At 51.2% G+C, this 19,493-nt stretch overlaps 1 protein-coding gene across 6 annotated transcripts; it reads left to right on the plus strand.

Moving 5' to 3' along the window:
- Positions 1–1,277: 1,277 nt before the first annotated feature.
- Ninac (STKc_myosinIII_N_like and MYSc_Myo21 domain-containing protein ninaC) lies at positions 1,278–19,430 on the plus strand. Of its 6 annotated transcripts, none has more exons than XM_076813014.1 (24): positions 1,278–1,370; positions 5,753–5,986; positions 6,061–6,242; positions 8,194–8,298; positions 11,201–11,592; positions 11,686–11,776; positions 11,832–11,927; positions 11,997–12,182; positions 12,290–12,478; positions 12,573–12,772; positions 12,961–13,301; positions 13,370–13,580; positions 13,682–13,823; positions 13,900–14,361; positions 14,454–14,743; positions 14,821–15,080; positions 15,222–15,296; positions 15,453–15,634; positions 15,726–15,928; positions 16,416–16,516; positions 17,065–17,282; positions 17,410–17,594; positions 17,693–17,783; positions 18,210–19,430. In XM_076813014.1, the coding sequence occupies exons 2-24, from the start codon at positions 5,776–5,778 to the stop codon at positions 18,537–18,539; spliced, it is 4,743 nt and encodes a 1,580-aa protein (XP_076669129.1). In that variant the 5' UTR covers positions 1,278–1,370; positions 5,753–5,775; the 3' UTR covers positions 18,540–19,430. The 6 variants fall into 6 exon arrangements, 3 of the variants coding, with proteins under 3 accessions (XP_076669129.1, XP_076669127.1, XP_076669128.1); XR_013085363.1 differs by lacking the exon at positions 1,278–1,370 and adding an exon at positions 2,643–5,000 and having other exon boundaries at positions 17,153–17,282; positions 18,210–18,348; XM_076813012.1 differs by lacking the exon at positions 1,278–1,370 and adding an exon at positions 4,778–5,000.
- The last annotated feature ends 63 nt before the right edge of the window (positions 19,431–19,493 follow it).

Consider the following 19,493-nt stretch of genomic DNA (forward strand, 5'->3'; position numbering starts at 1 on the left):
CGATATCGCGAACCATTGAAACGCGTAGGTACCTACTATCGCGATCTTCACTCTCGACGTTTTCCTTTCGGTTCGTTCAATCGCCCAGATGTTACGACGAGAGGATAGAGGTTGCTTCCAGCTGCATCGCAGGAGAAAATGGTGCTTTACTTTTTCACGAGCAACCGTACGAAGAATCTCGCGGTTAACGACTCGATTCGAGTTGCTGAAAGCCCCTGCAATTCACCGACGGCAAAGTAGATTTTCGAGGCTATACGCGATGACTAGGATTCCGATTAGATTAGGACCGAAATCGGACGGGGATTTTCATAATCGTATTTTACGCGGGTCGGTGCACGCGGCGACGTCGACCCCTGATAATCCAAAGCGTTGCCGTGGCGATTTTAAACCGCACCTTGATCGATCGGAGCTCGATTGAAACCGTCGGGAATCCCGGCGATAAGAAAGAATTTCAGCTAATTATCCTCGGCGAGATTGGAGTCGCCGGTACGCTCGCGAGTCGCGACCAATCCGCCGCGAGTGGAACCGATTCAAGTGACCGTCTTGCAAGAAGGCAGAGCGAGTCGCGGCGCGACGCGCGCGTATTCGCATTAATCGCGGTCTCCCTTTGACAACTGCGCCGACCAGGACGACCCTGAAGAAGCCGCGATAAAGCGCATTAATTTATCGCGCGACCCTCGAGAGATCTTTTTCAAGGCGCATCGATCCGACCAACGAGATTAGAAGCGGGAGCACGATGCGACACTTTTTACCGCTAGATACCTGCCTGTACCTCCGTGATAATTATCCCCGCGCATCGTTGCGCGTCGCGATTCGCGACACGTTCTCGTGCTCGACCGACGCGAAACAATGGTCTTGGTCCGAATCGCGACGAGGACCATGGTCGATCACGGAGCGAGTGGGAAACGCTTGGGCATGCTCGTCGAGAAGGGAATGGAAGTTGCAACACTCTCAACTCTCAACTCTCACTGGCGATGGAGGAGAATGGGAAAGTCGATCGATGGACTCTCGGTCGAGAGGAGGAACGAAAAATGAAAATTGTCTGCGAGAAGGGAAGCTAGATCCGGCAAGGCAAAGCGAGAAAGAGAAGGAGAATGAGAGAGAGAGAGCCGGGGCTGGACGACGATCTCGGGGACGAAATCAATGAGCTAACAGGCTTGCGAGTTAGCAGTTAGTTAATTAAGTCGGCGTTATTGGATCATGGAAGCCAAGCACCCCTCCCCAACGGCACCCCCTCGACGCAATCGTGACTACACCGCCCTACACGAGCGTCGTAGAGCTCGGCTCTTACTCCGGCACACGAGCATTGCGAACATTGCGAGGGTGGACGCCGCAGGGCCTGCACAACCTGCCAGACGTTTTAATTAGAGGTGAGTTTCATCGCGAGCCACGCTAAGAGCACCCCCCGCGTTACTTGTCCCTTACGGCTAAGTGTTTTGCACCTTCTGCGAATACCTACCCCTTCGTTTCGTACCTCGCCGGATTTTACACAGGCCGAGTCTCCCCCGCTTCGAATCGAGAGCAAGCCGCCAAGAAGCCGTGGTGAATTTCTCTCTTGATTCCATTCCAGTCGAATCGGAAGACTACCCTTGGCCCGTTCCACGCTTTCGCGCCGCTACCGCGTAATCGTAATTTATTAAAATCCCAAGTGAACGGAATTGCGCGCTAGCCGCGAGCTACGTCACCCACCCCCTCGACGTGCCAAGACGTCGCGACGTTCCACACCGAGATACCGAGTGCTTATCGCTTACGGATCGGGTATAATGCCGCAATTAACAAGTTTCGTCCGGCTGCCGGAACAGAGAGAAGCGGCAGAAGCACGGAGGAGAGAGAATGGTTGGAGGAGAGAGGGAGGGAGGGTAAAAGAGGGAGAGAGAAAAGGTGGTGTATAACGCGAGGTGCTTTACGTTCCACGGTGCGCGTCTCGAAGGTGCCGGAACATGTGTTTCAGGATGTTTTGTCAGGACGACGGGAAAAAGAGAGAAACCCGTAAATACAGAGAGAAGGTCGGAACGAGGCTCGGGAGAGGCGAAGCCAGTGGCGAGAGTGCGTTGCGTCGCGTCGTCTCGCTGCGGTGCAGGTATTGGAGGTAAATCCAGGCAGGTGTCGTCTCGAGCCAACTTCGGCGGAGCAAGAACGACGAAGACGGACAGAGGCGGTCGCTCGACCGACGTATCGGTATTTCCAACGAGAACGAGAAGGGGGATGAAAGAAAAAAACCGAGATACATTGTGGTAAGACAAGACCGGGCGAAAGAAGAGGCGGGGGATCGCAAGCGCGAGCCGAGAGAGCAGCCGGGAAGAATATAGCGGAAAGTTAAATGTTGCATGAGCTTCGAGGAAGAAGAACACCGGCAAGATTCCCGGTATCGATTAACCCCCTGACGGAAATAACGTACGACCGGGAACGGCAGGGAACGAGCGATTTTTCGCGAAGCTGAGCCGATCGCGAGAAGCGAGAACAGCGACACCTTCGCCACGGAATCCTAAAGAGAGGGTGGGGGGGGACGCGTTATCTGCCGAAAGGATCGATCTCCTGGATCGGGAATCTGTAAAAGGTCGGCGAGTGGCGCAAGAAGCGGAAGCCTCGTGGCTCGGCGGACGGGACCGCGTCTCCGCCACGGCAATCGGTCGAGCGCCAATCGATCGGTCAGCCTCGATATCGTCGCTTCGCGTCGCGTCGCGACGCGTACACCAGTTTTTTTCACCGCGAAGGCGAGCGATGCAAACCGGAGGAATCGATCGCCGAATCGAGAGAAGCCAACGATTTGCGTCTGCTAGTTTTTCCGGGCAATCGCGCCGCGGAATCGAGCGCTGCGGAACGCGACGAGCCACTCGGCATAAAACAGAAACCGCGAGGGAACGAGCCACTTGTCACCCAGTTTACCGTACTTTCCGGCGAAAGGAGTGTCGAACCCTTTTCAGCCGGGCCGAACCGGTCGGCTGCCGATCGTTTTCGGCTTCTGTGCCTCTTTTTCTTTCCCTCCTGCTTCTCCTTCTTCTTCGTCCACCACCACTACCGTTGCTGCCGCTTCCCAGGGATTCGCGGTGCTAACATTCCGCCGCTGTAGCATGCGGGACCCTCCTCGGCCAACGAATATCAACTTTCCCACAGCTCGTTTCGAGGAGCGCGCATTCGAACGCTGCGAACCCACCCCTCTTGGGTTCTTCTTCCATTCATTTCGTTTCGTTTCGCTGACAATTAGTCTTATCAGGAGCGAACGGTGGCAAACGGGAGGCGAACCAAGTCCTGCGAAACCGCGCCAGGACCCCGCGAGGGTGGCAACGAGAACCGGAACTAGGAACGGTAAAGAGACGTTTGCCTAGGGTGGACGGCGATCGAGGGTCGTCGATCGACTTTCGGTCCTGCCGTGGCCCCTCGGAACCGCGTGGCCGACGTGCGCGAAACTTTCCCACAACAGGCGTTTCGTCGCCCCCACGCTCCTTCCCTTTTAAAGAGCGCGAGCCTGCACAAGTCGGCGATCGGCCGGGACCGAGGCAGAGAAGAAGAAAGAAAGAGAGACGATGGCGGGAGCTCGAAGACGGGAGGGAAAGAACCGATGGACCGAGTGGCACGGAAAGCTTTTTCTGAAATCACAGGACCCGTCCTCTACCTCGGCAACCCTTCTCCCTTTCTTCTCGTTCGTCTTCTCGCGACGCGCAGTCGGGCATCAATAATTTAACGCCCCGTCGTACCGATAAACCTGCACGGCTCTCGATGGCCAGCAACGAGGAAAAGGACAGAGTGGCAGAGGGACAGGGATAGGAGGGCGAACCTCTCGATCGGACGACTGAGAAAACTGAACGAGCGGAGGAGCAGAGGAGCAGAGGAGTAGAGGAGCAGAGTCGTATCGCATACGAGCAGAGCAGAACCACCGTGTGGACATCGTGGATCAACCCGAGTTTCTTACGTCCGTCCGTTCACATATAGTCACTGACGCGACGCCTTCTCGCTCTCCCGTTCTCTTTCTCTCTCTCCATCGCCCTTTCTCCCTTTCCCTTTTCCTCTTCGATTACAAGCGGCAAGAAGCGGCAGGAAGCAGCATTACACGAGACACGCCGCGCCGACAAATCGACGGATTATGCCGGACGAGCGCCGACCCACCGGGAATAAATGAATTGGCTAACGATGCGAATCCTCTCATTTCTCGCCCCCTCTTTCTCCCTCCTCCTCTCCATCCTTCCCGCCGACGAGCGACGCGCGATGCGCGATTTACGGAAACCGCTGTCCGCTCGGGAAATCGAGAAAGCCCCGCGCGTCCAAGCCAGGACCAAGCGGAGTCTCCGGCGGAGGACAGGCTCCGGCGAGCAAATACAATTCCACGGGGGACGGGAATATAATCCCTCGAATTGGCGACCTGTGTTTTGCGACGGAGTTGGCACTGAACACGGATTATGTATTACCTTGGACTGTTTACAGAGGGGAAAATCGATAAGACGGAGAGACCGCTAACGAATTAGTCGAAAGGATTACACGGCGACCACTAATGATCCAATAACGGAGCTACTTGCGCCGGGTGCTTTCGTGACAATGAAGCTTATCAACTGCCCACGCGATAAACGCGGAGCATCAAAGAAAGAGGAAGTCCTTGGCCGTTAACGGGAGTATGTAGAACCGCATCGATCGGCCGCGTCTTTCGTAAAGCGACTATGCGAGCCACCCTTACCCACCGACTCGCGTAACCCATTAAATACTCTTACGCAATCTTCGCGATCCGATAAATGGGATATGTATTACCCTGCAACCTTAAAAGTACCAACGGGGGTTTGAACAGCTAGCGGTGGACTCGGCGATGCTCTGCTCAGCCCAATCAATTCTCGGCACCCCGAGTATAAACAAATACCTGCGCTCCGATCTGCGCCCTCGATCGCACCGCGGGTGCTCGCGAAATATCGTGCCACGCGAAACGGACAAATCTGTCCCGCCGTTGAGGGTGGCTCGGAAATTGAAAACCACAGAAATCCCGCAAGTTCTGGCCTCGTGCCACGGTGAACGAGTAGGTACGTACATAACAGCGTACATCCGTGCAAGGAACGCGCGTCGCTTCACGCGACAAAGGTTTCGACGTGCCCAGAAAAGAATGTTGCCAATATTTTTCATTGCGAGAGGGGCGATGAGTTTGAATTTTCGAACCGACCACGGCAACTTTCCGCGGCTTTAGGCTTCCCTCGCCGATGCTTTCAGGAAGCAAGCTACTAATTAGCGATTACCACTCGTTCACGCGGCACTCGAGAAAGAATATAATTAGCACTCACCTTTGTGCCGATGCGCCGTGAAGCCCTCGACCGGCCGAACATGGCCTCTCGTAAAAAAATCCGTAGAGCGTTCTCTTCGAAGAGTCATTCTCGACCTTCTCGTCGTTCGACGAAGGAACAGATGGAAAGAGGCACCACCGGCCCGCTGCTGCTGCTTTCCCCGTGAGCGTGAAGAGGTGCCCGACGACCTCTTCGTGTCGTGTGTCGTGCGCCGCGCCGTGTCCCGCTGCATCGACGAGCACTCTACCCTGCAAACCAGAATCAAATTAATGAACCTTTTGTCGTGCCGCATCCACCGTCCTCCGCCGAGCAGTTTCCTCCGTGCTTTATTACTCGCCGTAACTCGACCGTTTAAATTTTATTCCCCGATTCAGCCTCCACGCGATGCGATCCTACCATCGCGCGATTTCTCGCCCCGCTGTTTAAAAAGCACCGTTAAAAAAAAGGTCCGCCGAGGCGAAAGGAAAACGAGCACTCCACGGCTCTCTGTGTTTCAGGTGGCGACGAGGTGCCCCCGAAAATGAACGATTATGGATACGGCAGGAGGGGCGGAAGGGAAGACGGACGCCATGGAAGCAGGGGTGAGGAAGGGGATTACGAGGAACGGGAACGGGGAGCAACCCTCCAAAGACTCGACAGCATCCAAGATCCTGGCAAACGCTACCTTCTCAGAGACTGCATAGGTTCGGGGGTGTGCGGGGACGTTTACGAGGCGATCGATCAGCAAGCCGGTACGTTTCTTTCTAGCGTAGTGTACCTCGAAACTCACTGAACCCGTAGAAATACGCTACTTCCGATCTCGCAGATAACAAAAAGGTGGCGGTGAAGGTGCAAAAGCTCACGGCCGAGTCGCAGTCGCTGATCATCGAGGAGTACAGAGTCCTTCGAGACTTTGTGTCCCACCCAAATCTGCCTGAGTTTTACGGGGTTTATCGCAGACGATCCGGCAAGAAGACTGAATACGATCAGATATGGTTCGTCATGGAGGTAAGACCTACTTAATAATCTATAAGGTGCAACTTGAACGTGTGTCGCTATCGTCGATGCTGTTGCTTGTGTCAGAGGCGACATCGCGTTGAGGCGCGTGTACTTTTAACATCGTATTTCCCCGATGGAAGAAAGAAAAGCTCGGAGAACGAGAACAGACACGGGACAAGAAGGGTTAGGGTTAGGGCGAGGGCGGACGTTGGTTGGAAGGGAGGGCGAAGAGAAAGAGAAAAGGAGAAAACAAAGGCAGCAGCCAGAGAAGAGTTGGTGTACGTACCCATGCCCGGACCCAGAGGCAATTTCAAGCATTTGAGACGGTCGAATACACGGATAATTTACGACACACGCGGCCATTAAACAATCATTAAACTCGTTCGTGTACGCAGGTGAGCCCCGGCACGTCGCGGCACTAATTTACGGGTGGACCTCCGCGGCGCGCACGAAATATTATTACTTATCTCGAGCAAAGCGTCGATATTCGATTTAACGCGTACACGTACAAGCTTCGATGGTCGCCGAAACACTGACACCAGTCGACCTTCTTCACATTCGTCTAGCTCATTGAAAACACCACGCGAAACCCACTATACCCTCCAGGCGTAGCCAATTAAAATAATAACAGCAACGCGATCGTAATGTTTACGAATTTCGAGTGGGAAGCCTGCAAATCTAATCGAGCGAACCAAAACTACCCTCGCCACCCCGACAAGCACTAATAGAGTGGTTTCATAAAGGTGCGAATCCACGATGAGATTTTACACGAGACTTTTCTATCGCGAGAGAAAAATCTCTGCAACAACTAAATGTAAATAATGGAATTTTTTTGAAAATATAGCATGAAATTTGTTTCAAGACAGTCTAGTTTCGTGAAACTAATGACGAAATAATTAAAAAATAATAAAATAATGAAATAACTATCTCAAGAGATTAAAGTCTCGTGCGAGACACGATATTTTTGTCTCATCGTGGGTTTGCACCTAAAGGGGTGATACATGTATGTCGGTAATTGGTTCGAGGCTCCAAAGGTAGGTGCTGCTTCTCTAGAGCGAAGACGACACCGCCTCCACTTCTTCCCCTCTTAAAATTCCCCGTTGTGGATAGTTCGGGGAACGATTCATCTGTCACCAGATCCGATAGCAGACTCGGTACCTTAAAAATCTGTACCGTAAACGTCCCTTTGAAGAATCCTTCTCATTAACAGATGTCTTACAGTGGGTAGCTGAATTCACTGATCGAAGAAAATAACAGAGATTTTGCGAGTGAATCGATTGCAATAAAAAGCTGGATAAGCGTTCACGGGAGGGCGGGGCAGGCTGCAAGAAATCGCGGCGAGGGGCGAGCTGGAGAAGAGGAACAGCACGCAACGACAATGTGGCAAAGATTTATCGCCCGATGGTATTTCATATCGTATCACGGGCGAGTTTTACGGGCACGTACACAAACTGTCGAGGCAGTAGACCAAGTTTTCGTGCCGCACTCGGTGCACCTTCGGCTCCAAAGAATGCATCGGCTGCGTGCATCGCGTGCTTGCCCAATCCGCTTAAAGCTCGTGCCGAACGACCGAACGCTTCCATCCAGATCCATCGGCCACGAAACCGCGCCGAGATGAATTTACGAGAATCAACGAGCACGATTAAAATCGTACAGCGAGCAGCGCGCCTCATTTTACCCGCGTCGGACACATCGGCTGGCTCCCAGGCAAAAATCCACCGTAAATGTAACAAAACCGTGAGACGGGTGCTGCTGAGATCGAAAGCGAGACGAGATAGCCAGCAATTACGTAAAATGAAATTCCCTCGAGACTAATCGACTGGAATTGCTTCCGTGACCGCGCGGACAATATTAAACTATTACCGACTCAATTCCCTCGACACATTATAATATACCTACTCGTAATGCATCGTGATAGATACGTGTACAGAAATAATCGTCTTGATTTCACGATTTACAGCTCTGCGATGGTGGACCCGTGATGGACCTCGTGCGCGGTCTGATAGCCATGGACAAGAAGTTGCGCGAGGAACACATAGGTTATATCCTGAAGGAAGTAATCAAGGTACCTACTTAAATTTTGGAAAATCGATTATGGTAAAAGTAGATGTAGCTCGATCTCGATTCAGAGCGAGTAGGGGAAAGCGGGGTAATTCCGGCCACGTAAGCAGTAAATGCTATAAAATTTGAACAAGTTATGCATTTGTTAGTTTTTTTGTATTAATTGATAGTTTGAAGTGTCTAGTTTGTATTAGTATGACCTGGAAAGCATAAGTTTACGTTTTAACAAAATTGGGAGCAATAACACAAAAATAGTCATGATTTTTCTTTATAAAACAGATAGGAAAACTGTCAAATTAATAAAAAATTGTATTATTTTCTTATTTTAAAATTAATTAGTACATATATCTCAAGTGTATTCTTCAGGGGTATTCCATCCTGAACATTCTTCATGTGCCCATTGACCACATACTGTGCACCGTAACCGCATTTCACCACCTTTTCCGAATTCTTTGCAAAATGAGCAAATATCGTACTCTACTTTTTCGTCACAAATATCTGATTTGTCCGATTGAAAATTCAGTTTCTGTTTTCTCAGGTTTAGTTTACCTCCCAAACACTTTGCTGCCTTACGTATGGACATTTCATTCTTACTAATTACCTCCACGGCCTTTGATAAATTTTCCTGGTTCCATTCTGCCTTCTTCGAAATTCTTTTATATGTACGTGGCATCTACGACAACAAAAGCAATGTTAAAACCTAGCTGGAATTACCCCTCACCTTTGGCCGGTACTACCCCACACCTCATGTTCAGATATTTGAAGTAATACACTGAATTGAATTTACATATCACCAAAAACCAAATGTGATTTTGAAAGTAGAAACATTCCTCTATGTAATGAGATTAATATTAATCATTCATATCTATTCCATGTACTAACTTACCTTGCTTAACAATCGACCACTGTAATAAGATTACGATGCGAAATGAACACTCCCGAATTTGTTTGAAACAAAAGACTGCTATCGTTATGGAAATCATGAATATTAGCTCGCCGCATCATTAACAGGTAGCAGTATCATACAGAGTCAACTTACGCGGTTTTTATTCAAAGAAATCGAAGTGGCCGGAATTACCCGCTGGCCGGAATTACCCCGCCTTCCCCTACCCAGGCTTTTACACGCTGCGCGAGGGTACATAGAAGCGAAAGAAGACGTTATTATAACATAATCGTGCCAGGGCGGTGTGTCCGGAGCGTGACTTTCCATCTCGGTGTCATTGCGATTCGCGCATAGGCGTCGCGAAGCGATGATGCCTTTTTCAAAGAGAAACGTGCAGGAGAATGTTTCTGGAAGGCGGATAACCGTAACGCGATCCGCAAAGGCTCGTTGCGCAGCCTCGACGAAAGAGACGAAAAGAGGTCCGGCGCGGCGTTGCGATTCAACGAGTATTCGCGTTTACGTGCGCGCCAAATCGGCGAACACGAAGGCTCGCGTCAATGGGCCGCATTCTACGGCGTATAAATTCGAAATAAGACAGGCGAGATGGCTCGCTAATTAACCTGCTCGCAAATGAAAGGCTGCCCCGTTCGTTCGCCCTTCTCTGCCGCTGGTTCGCGCGGCCATCTCCCGCGCCGCGTTCACCAGAGATCAAGAGCGCAAAGACTTCCGTCCCATTCTCCTCCGACGCGTATACACGAGTAGGTACGTAGCCGGCGTTTCACCGCTACCAAGAGAAGGCCCGCGAGTTTACAGTCAAGGACAGAACCGGCGCGGCGATCCCTCGGCGACGCTATCAACCTCCCCTCGCAAATGGAACAGCACGGAGGACAGAGCGAATCGCGAACGTTTCCCGCCCGGAGGCCTGTAATTTTACTAGGGAAACGATTTGCCCGGTTACAATGAGATAATGTTCTGTAATTCCCTTTCCGCGCGGAATATAATTTACCGTAATATCGTACGAGAAACGATGCTCCTCCATTCCCCTGTCCCGGCAGGGCGGCGGTGTATGTAAACCGCGAAGCGACTACGCGGGATGGAAACAAACTGGAGGAAACGATTAGAAAGACCAATGGGATAGCGGAATGGAGGAGTGTCATTTGCGCGTCAAACACGCTGCAACCTGATCGCCAGTGATTGTGAGGGTAGAAACGCGCGTTTCCGTTTCGAATCGTGCGTCGACTCCCTTCCGTTCGATACGCTGCTCGGTATCTCGACAAAAACACCGGGGCCGTGTAAAATCGATGGGTTCTGCTAATTATCTTCGCCGTGAGAAGCCCTCCCTCCTTCGAACCTTGCGCAACTCGCGCCAATACTTTCTATCTTCCACTGTACCCGCGCATTGCAACACCTATCGACCTATCAACTTTCAATTCACGATCGACGTAACCGTCAAGCGGCACGGAACCTTTCCCTTTGCTTTTTCGTGCCGTCTTCCTCCGGCCGTCACCCTCGGCGAATTCTCTCCGCGGCGCGGCGGTGATATTTACGCGACAAGCAGTTTGTCGTGAAATTATTGCGCGAGTAGACATTTCGAGTATACCACGAGCACGCACCGCTTCTCTCCTTCCCTCTTCCTCTCCCGCATCCTCCCTTCGGCCTTCTCCGTTCGCTCGTTCCGCCATCCTTTCTCGAAACTGCACGCAACCCCTTCTTCCTCTTCTTCTTCTTCTTCTTCTTCTTCTTCTCCTCCTCGTTGGACGTCTACTTGTTGTTCGCGTTGGTACGTGTTCCATGGGCCCAGTAGCGATTCGTCCATGGTCGCTCGTGCGGTAAATCAGGCCACGTTGACGTTTAATGCCGGCAAATTACACGTGAAATAAATGCTCGCGAAGAACGAGGCACAGATGTCTACTCCCGGCAGAATCGCGGCTAAGGGAAACGCGCGGGGAAGAAAGTCGTGCCGAAGCTGCCCGACGCATTCGAATCACCAAAATCACCGCTAACGAACCACCGTGCTTCTCAGGCGGTGGTTTATCTGCACGAGAACAACATGCTGCACCGCGACATACGCGGCAACAACATCTTGCTGACCAAAGAGGGGGAAGTGAAGCTGGTGGATTTCGGGCTGTCGAAGATGGTGAAGGGCGAGATGGGGAAGAGGTACACGTGCATAGGGTCGCCGTGCTGGATGGCGCCGGAGGTGGCCATCAGCAAGGGGAACGGCTCCGACAGCGGATACGGTAATCGAGCGGACGTCTGGGCGATCGGGATCACAGCGATCGAACTGGCCGACGGAAAGCCACCCTTCCAAGATATGCATCCCACCAGAGCTCTCTTTCAGATCGTTCGCAATCCTCCCCCGAACTTGTACAGGCCGTCCAACTGGACACAGAACTTCAACGACTTCATCGCGGAGTACGTTCACGTAACACACACGACCCACGTAAATTGCGCATGGTTTAATGTCGTAACGCCCGGTGTTTTTTTTTTTTTCCTCCGTTGCCCCAGGTGCCTGGAGAAGAATCCCGAGAACAGGCCGTTCATGGCGGAAATTGCCGAGCACCCGTTTTTATCGGAATTACCTGAAAACGATTTCCTGGTAATACGAAATCCCTGCGAGCTCGAGAGGCGAGACTGATAACAGTGGTTTTCAGATGGCGCGGGAGATCAAAGTGTTAATGATGGATGCCTGCGCGAAAGGTAAACTGGACAGGAGGGCGGAAGTGATCGTTCGAAAGAATTTCCTGAAGGTAAGGCTCGAAGCGAATCTTCTATCGCGCTGCGACTGGGTACACCGTGTACTTCTCTTCTCGGGACAGACTCATCAGACGGACCCTCTGGAGCCCATGTTCATGGAAGATATCGCGGCGCTCGAGACGCTGACCGAGGACGCGATTCTGGACGAGCTGCACGAAAGGCTGCGACAAGGTTACTATCACAGCTTCGTCGGCGACATCCTTTTGATTTTAAACCCGAACGAACAGCAGGACATTTACGGGTCTGACGTAAGTGTCGATCGCGCATACGTACATGTCCATCGAGTCTAACGTACGCGAAAGATCGATCGTCTTAGAATGGATCGAGTAAAACTCGACTCGTTTGCGCGTTGCAGTACCACACAAAGTATCAATTCAAATCGCGGTCGGATAACGCACCTCACGTATACTCTGTGGCCGATAGCGCTTATCAGGACGTGCTGCACAACGAGGAGCCCCAGCATATCCTGTTAGCAGGCGAAAGTAATTCGGGGAAGACCACCAACGTGATACATCTCATTCGACATCTAATGTACCTGGGGAAAGTAAGCGACCATCCGCTAACGGTTAAAGCCAAACGAATCGCCGCGCAAGCGTTTAGGGAAGGCTTTCTCTGACAGGGCGTTCGTTCGATTTCAGAGTTTACAGGACACCGGGGCCAGGCTGCTGCGGGCCATTAAAGTGGTCCAGGCGTTTTCCAATGCAGCTACTCCCCTGAACCCCAACTCCACCAGATGCATGCTGCAGATCCAAACGACGTATGGATCGTCAGGGAAAGCCTCCGGCGGCATATTTTGGTTGTACCAGCTGGAGAAGTGGCGCGTATCCACTCGCGACAGGTTAACATCGCATATCTACCCGTTGCTCACGGCCTTACGCCGATGCGTCGCGAATCACTCGCCACAGTAGAGCCAGCAATTTCCGCGGAAATTAGATTTCAGAATTATCCTCGCGATTTTATCTGGTAGCCCCAACCGTACGTTTATCGATTAGACAAGGTAGTCACGCGGGAATGCGTTTCCAACAGAAATCAATCGAATTTTCACGTCTTCTACTATTTCTACGACGGCCTGGACTCTACGAGCAAATTGAAGAACTACAACCTGCCGCCCGGGAGGAGGATGCGATACCTTCGCATAAGCGACAAGGGGACCGAGAGGAAACGGTCCTTCAAAGTCCGAAACGATCCGCGGGGGAACGTGGTGAAGTTCGACGAGCTGAAGGAGAACCTGCGGATCCTGGAGATGGAGGAGTACTTCGAGACGATCTGGAAGGTGCTGGCAGCGATCTTAACCCTGGGCGAGATTCGGTTCGTCGAGGGTAACAACGGCGACGCCGACATGGATAACAACGACGCGGCCAACAGGGGTACGTAGAGAGAGGATACGTGCCGACTTGGGAACCGACGTAACGGAACGTGACTTGGCGACTTTCAGTGGCCCAACTTCTCAGTCTGGACGAGAAGAAGTTTAGCTGGTCGTTGGTCAATTACTGCGCGATTGTGAAAGGAAACGTTGTGCGGAAAAAGCACAGCTGCGAGGACGCGAGGGAAGCTAGGGACGTGCTGGCCAACACCATCTACCAGCGATTAGTCGACTGGGTGGTGAACACTATCAATCACAAGTTTACGGTTACGCGTGCTTTATTGTGAGTATCGAGGCGGGAGCGTATAACGAGGCAGACGGCGCGGCGGAATAGTCGCGGGTTGTGCTTGCGAGCCGCTTAATTAAGACGCGTATGCCTTTCAGCGGCGACAAGTACGCCATCAACGTGATGGATCTTTACGGATTCGAATGCTTCGCGGTGAATCGGCTCGAGCAGCTGATCGTCAACACGATGAACGAACAGATGCAGTGTTACTACAACCAAAGAATATTTGCCTGGGAAATGGTAAGTGTCAGCAGAGAGAATTCTATTTCCCCGGAAGCCTTGGCGAGCTGGGATGCTAAACGATCATTCACCGTAGCAAGAGCAAGAAGAGGAGGAAGTGCCCATGCAGCGCTTGCACTTTTACGACAACAAGGACGCTATAGATCAGCTGATGAACAAAGACAAAGGATTGTTCAGCATAATCGATGACGCGACCAAGAACAGTCTCGACTATCAGTACATCTTGACCAAGATACAGCAACGATCGGACAACGTCTACGTGAAGCCGGTGAGCTCCCACGAATTCACCGTCGCCCATTACACGGGCAAATTGGTGTACGACTCCAGCGAGATCGCCGAGAAGAACCGAGACTTCGTCCCACCCGAGATGATCGAGACGCTCCGACAATCCGGCCTCGACACAGTCAAGCAGATGTTCACGAACAAGTTGACGAAGTCTGGCAATCTGACCATGGTCGTCGAACATCCCAAAGTCGCGGAGAAGAAGACAAGCAAGGGGAAGTGGGGCGCTCTCATGCAGGAAACGTCGAAACCCAGGGTGAGACTGCGCGATAGATTCTCAAGTTTCGCAGATACAGAGTCGAAGTGGCAAGGGATATGATCGCTGGGATATTCTTGTTTGATAAACAGAGGTTTAACACCGCGTCTCGTGGGCAGTACTCCCAAACGCGGAAGATGAGAACGGCCGCAAATACGTTTAAGTGCACCAGCCTGGAGATCCTTAAGAGCTTCTCGTCAGGTGGAGCAAGCGGTGGTATCCATTTCGTCAGGTGCATAAGGTCGGACCTGGAAGGGGCGCCACGTGGGTTCTATCGAGACGTCGTCAGACAGCAAATCAGAGCGTTGGCTATTCTAGACACTGCCAAAGCCAGGCAACGCGGCTACCCGTGCAGAATATCTTTCCAGGAATTTCTTCGAAGGTGATTTCTTTGCACGTTCCTCTCGACTCGCGATTCCATTGATCACGATAGCACGCGAGACTTTCCTTTCGTCGCAGGTACCAGTTCCTGGCGTTCGATTTCGACGAGAACGTCGAGATCACCAAGGATAACTGCCGGTTGCTGTTGATCAGATTGAAGATGGAAGGCTGGGTGCTCGGGAAGACCAAGGTGTTCCTCAAGTACTACAACGAGGAGTACTTGTCGCGCCTGTACGAGACGCAGGTGAAAAAGATCGTAAAGGTTCAGTGCATGATGAGGGCTTTCCTAGCTCGCAAGAGCATGGCGTCGAAGGTCACGCACGTAAAGAAAGATGTTGGTAGGTAAATTGGTGGTCGGGAGACGTAACCGTTGGGTGCGAGCCGATCCTGCTTTTCGCCGTGGCGCTTTTGCATTATTCGTTTTAAGAGGCTCGTACTTTTTCCATCCGTTACGAGAAATTGAACGGGCATTGTTTCAGTGAAGAAAGCGTCTATAAAGAAGGCGGAGCCAGTGGACATATCGGAGGATCAGGCAGCGATAATGATACAGAAAGGTAGGAGGGAAAGGAGCGGTGGTTAGAGGGAGGTGGAGGATTTGGTTTTTGACGAGTCTAGTAGTTCTGGGAGCTAGATACTTTGACGGCGTTGTTACATCCGACACGTTTCGCTGTACAGTTAGATAAACGATCATGATTTCTCGTGAAAAATAGCGTACAGGGGTCACGCAGTGAGGAAGGAAACCTCGTCTCTTCTGGGGAAAACGCAGATGGATCCGGAGACGATGGACATGATGAAGTTTTACAGCAGCAAATGGAGGTCGAAGAGCATGTTCCAAGTCCTCCTACGCTACCGTGCAGCCCGCTATCAAGACCTCGTGCAGTTCTCGCAACAAGTGAGTGATCTCTGAAAGCCGCCAGGCGCTCGCGCGGCTAGCGGGGCGAAGCGACACTAACGCGCAACGCACGAAAAATTCTTCTGAGCAGGTTCATCTGTTCAATCAAGCGATAGTAGCGAGTATGGATACGACGAGTGGACAAGTATCCCTAGACAAGGTTGACCAAAACGTTTCACCGCTCGCGTTCTTAGGCCAGACGAAACCACCCCAAGTGCACAAGCTACCTTTCAACTTTTATAACGAGTTACCCTTTCTCGACATGAAAAGTTCTAGGCAAATGAAAGGTGTTGGGTGAGTTGACTTTAAACGCTGCTCCGTCTCCGACGTTACTTATCCGTTGAACGTAGACGTGAACGGGCCCGAATCGGTAGAGAATGCCTTAAAAGAGAGTGATCGTTTTAGTAGAATTCGTATCGATCCTCAACACTACTTAGACATCATCCATCATTGGTCTCATCGTATTCGCATGTGGTCGTCGCGTAGCTATCCGTGCTTTGTACCGTGTTCCGCAATCCATCGGCTGCGTGCGACGAACTCGCTGAAAGCGCAAAGCGTGCGCTCCACGAGCCGCGACTATTTAGACACTTACTCGATACCCGGCGAGGGAGCCTCGTACAGTCCGCGTTACGTGTCCCGATGTGTGTTGCTTGCTTTTTTTAAACGCGCGCTTCGTGTTGCATTTTTCGTTCTCCGTTGTGTGCCGTCTCTAACGAAGTAAGAGTCGCTTAAGAACTCTTTCGGAGACTTGTGGCGTCAACTGAGAAATACGTTCTCGCAGATCCGCGTCGTCGTTGGCGTCTGACGATGAGCATGAAGCCTGGGACGCGCCATTACGGAGACATACGGTGCCTTGGGCCAACAGGAACACTCGTACCAGAGGTGCCTATCACATTTTGTTTCATCCAGACGAGGTGCATCGATACCGATATTCTCGGACCATACGATACGCCTTTAGTCGCGCGGCTACACGATCCTTTTTTAGACATTTTTCCTGCATATCTGCCGACTATCGCTCTCCTCTCTTTTTGCACGATCCGAGTCCGATCGGTTGCGGGTACAGGGTGCGTTGATTGCACAATTTTCCTGATTTCGGAAACGCGAACGATCGCCGAGAAAAGCTTGCGGAGAAACTCCGTGTCACCCTGTATCGCTCGTCCGACTCGATCCGTTTTCATCCGGCCCTCTGTCTCTTTCAGTCGTAATGTAATTTTACGACGTTCGCCCAATGAATCGCCTAATTAGTAACGGATTACACCGACGATTACGATCGATCGTTTCGTTAAGTCGTTCCTCTAAACTGTAAAGTGACGCGCGCGTCGGGCATCGGGAGTACGAGAAAACGAGAAAGTCTCGATTGCCCGAACCGAGTGGCGACTGTTCTCCACGGAGAGAGCTCACTCTTCATCTTATTGCTCTGCATTTTTCAGACGTCGAGGTGCAAACGACGAACTCGCCACATCGAGTGGCGCATTCGGGCACCGAGGGAAAGAGTCTGATCGACACTCCGTTTTCCAGAGACCCAAATATCTCGGTCCGATGCCCGCCGGCAGAAACGTCCCGAAGCAGAATGGGTAACTCCGAATACCAACATCCATCGAGCAACCGTAGTCCCGTACCATCTGCTAACGCTCATAATCCTTGCTCAGTAAGTTCATCATCCTCGTCTTTTCTCCATCCCACCTTGTTTCCTTCTTCTTCCTCCTCTCTTATTCTATGTCCCTGCGTTATTTCGAACGTATTCGCCTATATATTGAACGCCTGTGTCTTTTCAGAACGATTACGATAACACCGGATCGATACGCTCTAGAAAACACGCACCGCCTCCGCCTATTCCGTTCAATCAGACGCAACCACCCCCGATACGAAGCACCGATAGCTACAGCTCCGACGCTCGAAGTAAAAGCAACGATTGGGAGTCCGAGGACAGGATCAACAGAAACGCTGGCACCGTTAATCGGTTCGATCACGCTACGTACAATTGCAGTCCTGTACCGTGTAATATAATCAGACAGCGTCGATAGCTTGTTCTGCTCTCGTTCTTTCTCTGCGTTTCAGTATCAATCCGATTCAAGAGATGCAGATGATGGGACGCAGAAATGACAACGATGGTCGCGGCGAAGGCGACGAGCCACCTTTTAACTTTCAGGTGAGGCGACAAATGAAAACGCACGTGCGAATTCGTTATTGGCTTAGAGCGTTTAGACATGGAGGTCTCATTGAAAGCTCGAAACTGTCGCCGACATGATGCGAGAGAGAGATGTATAGCTTCCTAATCGACCGTAATGCGCATGCGCCGACATCGTGCGAGAGAGAAAGACATCGTGCGAGCGTCTGTGATAAACAACGATAATCATAGCAACCGCGGATGGTCGCCGGCGATATCGGTGTATGCGCATCACGGTCGATTAGGAAGCTATACTTCTCTCTCTCGCACCAGTTCGCACGGTGCTTTCTCTCTCGCACGATGTTGTTCGACAACTGGATCCACAGGAGACATAGGCCATGAGACCTCCATGTATATATGCTCTAAAGTTATTGGTAATGAAGCAATTATAATATGCTTGACGAGTAGGCGATGCTGAGGAAGACGGGTCATCAGCGAGCATCGATGAAGCGCACTCCTGTTTATGATAGCTATTCTCCGTCACCACTGCCAGACTCGGGGCACCGTGGCCATCGCGAGACCGAGTCGAACGTCGTATACAGAAGCGGTGGAAGTCGCAGGGATTCCCCCGAGTGGAGTCCCAATGAAATGGTGAGAATGTCCGAGAAATATGGAAAGGAGGGAGCCTGGGGGGAGGATCGGCCCAGCACTAGCGGGCGAAGCAACGTCAGAGAAAATGTCACCACCGCAGAAATTGCGCCGGGAATCGTTATCGAAGGTTACGTGGCCGAGTTGTAAAGTTCGAGCCAACAACGAAAAACTTCTTACGTATCGAGAGACGCCGCAAAAACTGGACCAGTTGGAATTGCTAATATCGCGCGAGAGAGAAGAAAAAAATAAAGAAGAAGTAAGAAGAAGAAAGAGAAGAAGTAGGGAGAAGAGAAGCCCGAAAGATACCTGTAGCTGTCCCGATGGAAAACAAATGCACGACTCGTATGATTTGAACGATCGATACCACCCAATCCACCAACGTTGCTGACTCCGGAGACAATTTCTTTTCGTCCATACATATGTACATACGTGTATTTTTTATTGCTTCTTTCGTTTCCCGGTTTTTAAAAAAAAAAAATAGAAGCGAACTACCACCGCAATGTTTCGTCGATAACGTTCTTTTGTAATTTTCGTCCGTGCCTCGAGCGACCGTGAACCGTTTTGTCCGACGTACAATAACTCTCATCGATGCATTTCGAATCTCGACGTGGCAAGATTCTCCAACAGTTAGCAATGTTTCTTACCGATAGAGGAGCGCATTAATTCGATCACATCCTTTTTATATCGGTTACACACACACACACACACATACAGGCGTGCGGTTACGATCGATACCAAAACACACGCCCTGCTCTTTTCCAAGGAAATCACGTTAAATCCGTATGACCAATACGACGCTAACGATCGTCGAATTCAAAACGACGCTTTCACAACCCTTTATCGCACGCAACGAAGGAATCAACTTAACGCAACCAGTTACGAGAGACTATCAAAGTAAGTGCACCCTGCACGATCGGTTCTACTGCAAAGCACGAAGCCCCCCCGACACATTTACGAAGTAAACATTTATAAAAGTTTCAACCGACTGATGCACGATTGTCAAGAGTATTTTAAAAAATAAATTATTCAAAAAGGCAACTCGATATCATTCTCTAAACTGTAAAACAAACGACTCGCTCAGGCCTCGTTGATCATTCGTAC

The sequence above is a fragment of the Andrena cerasifolii genome, chromosome 5, assembly GCF_050908995.1.
Source record: "Andrena cerasifolii isolate SP2316 chromosome 5, iyAndCera1_principal, whole genome shotgun sequence".
Classification (NCBI taxonomy): Eukaryota; Metazoa; Arthropoda; class Insecta; order Hymenoptera; family Andrenidae; genus Andrena; species Andrena cerasifolii.

Coding starts and splice junctions, on each gene's coding strand:
- Ninac (XM_076813012.1), top strand. CDS start 4,793: ATGCTCTGCTCAGCCCAATCAATTCTCGGCACCCCGAGTATAAACAAA. Junction 11,593..11,685: donor TTCAACGACTTCATCGCGGA/GTACGTTCACGT, acceptor CCGTTGCCCCAG/GTGCCTGGAGAAGAATCCCG. Junction 11,928..11,996: donor TTCGAAAGAATTTCCTGAAG/GTAAGGCTCGAA, acceptor TTCTCGGGACAG/ACTCATCAGACGGACCCTCT.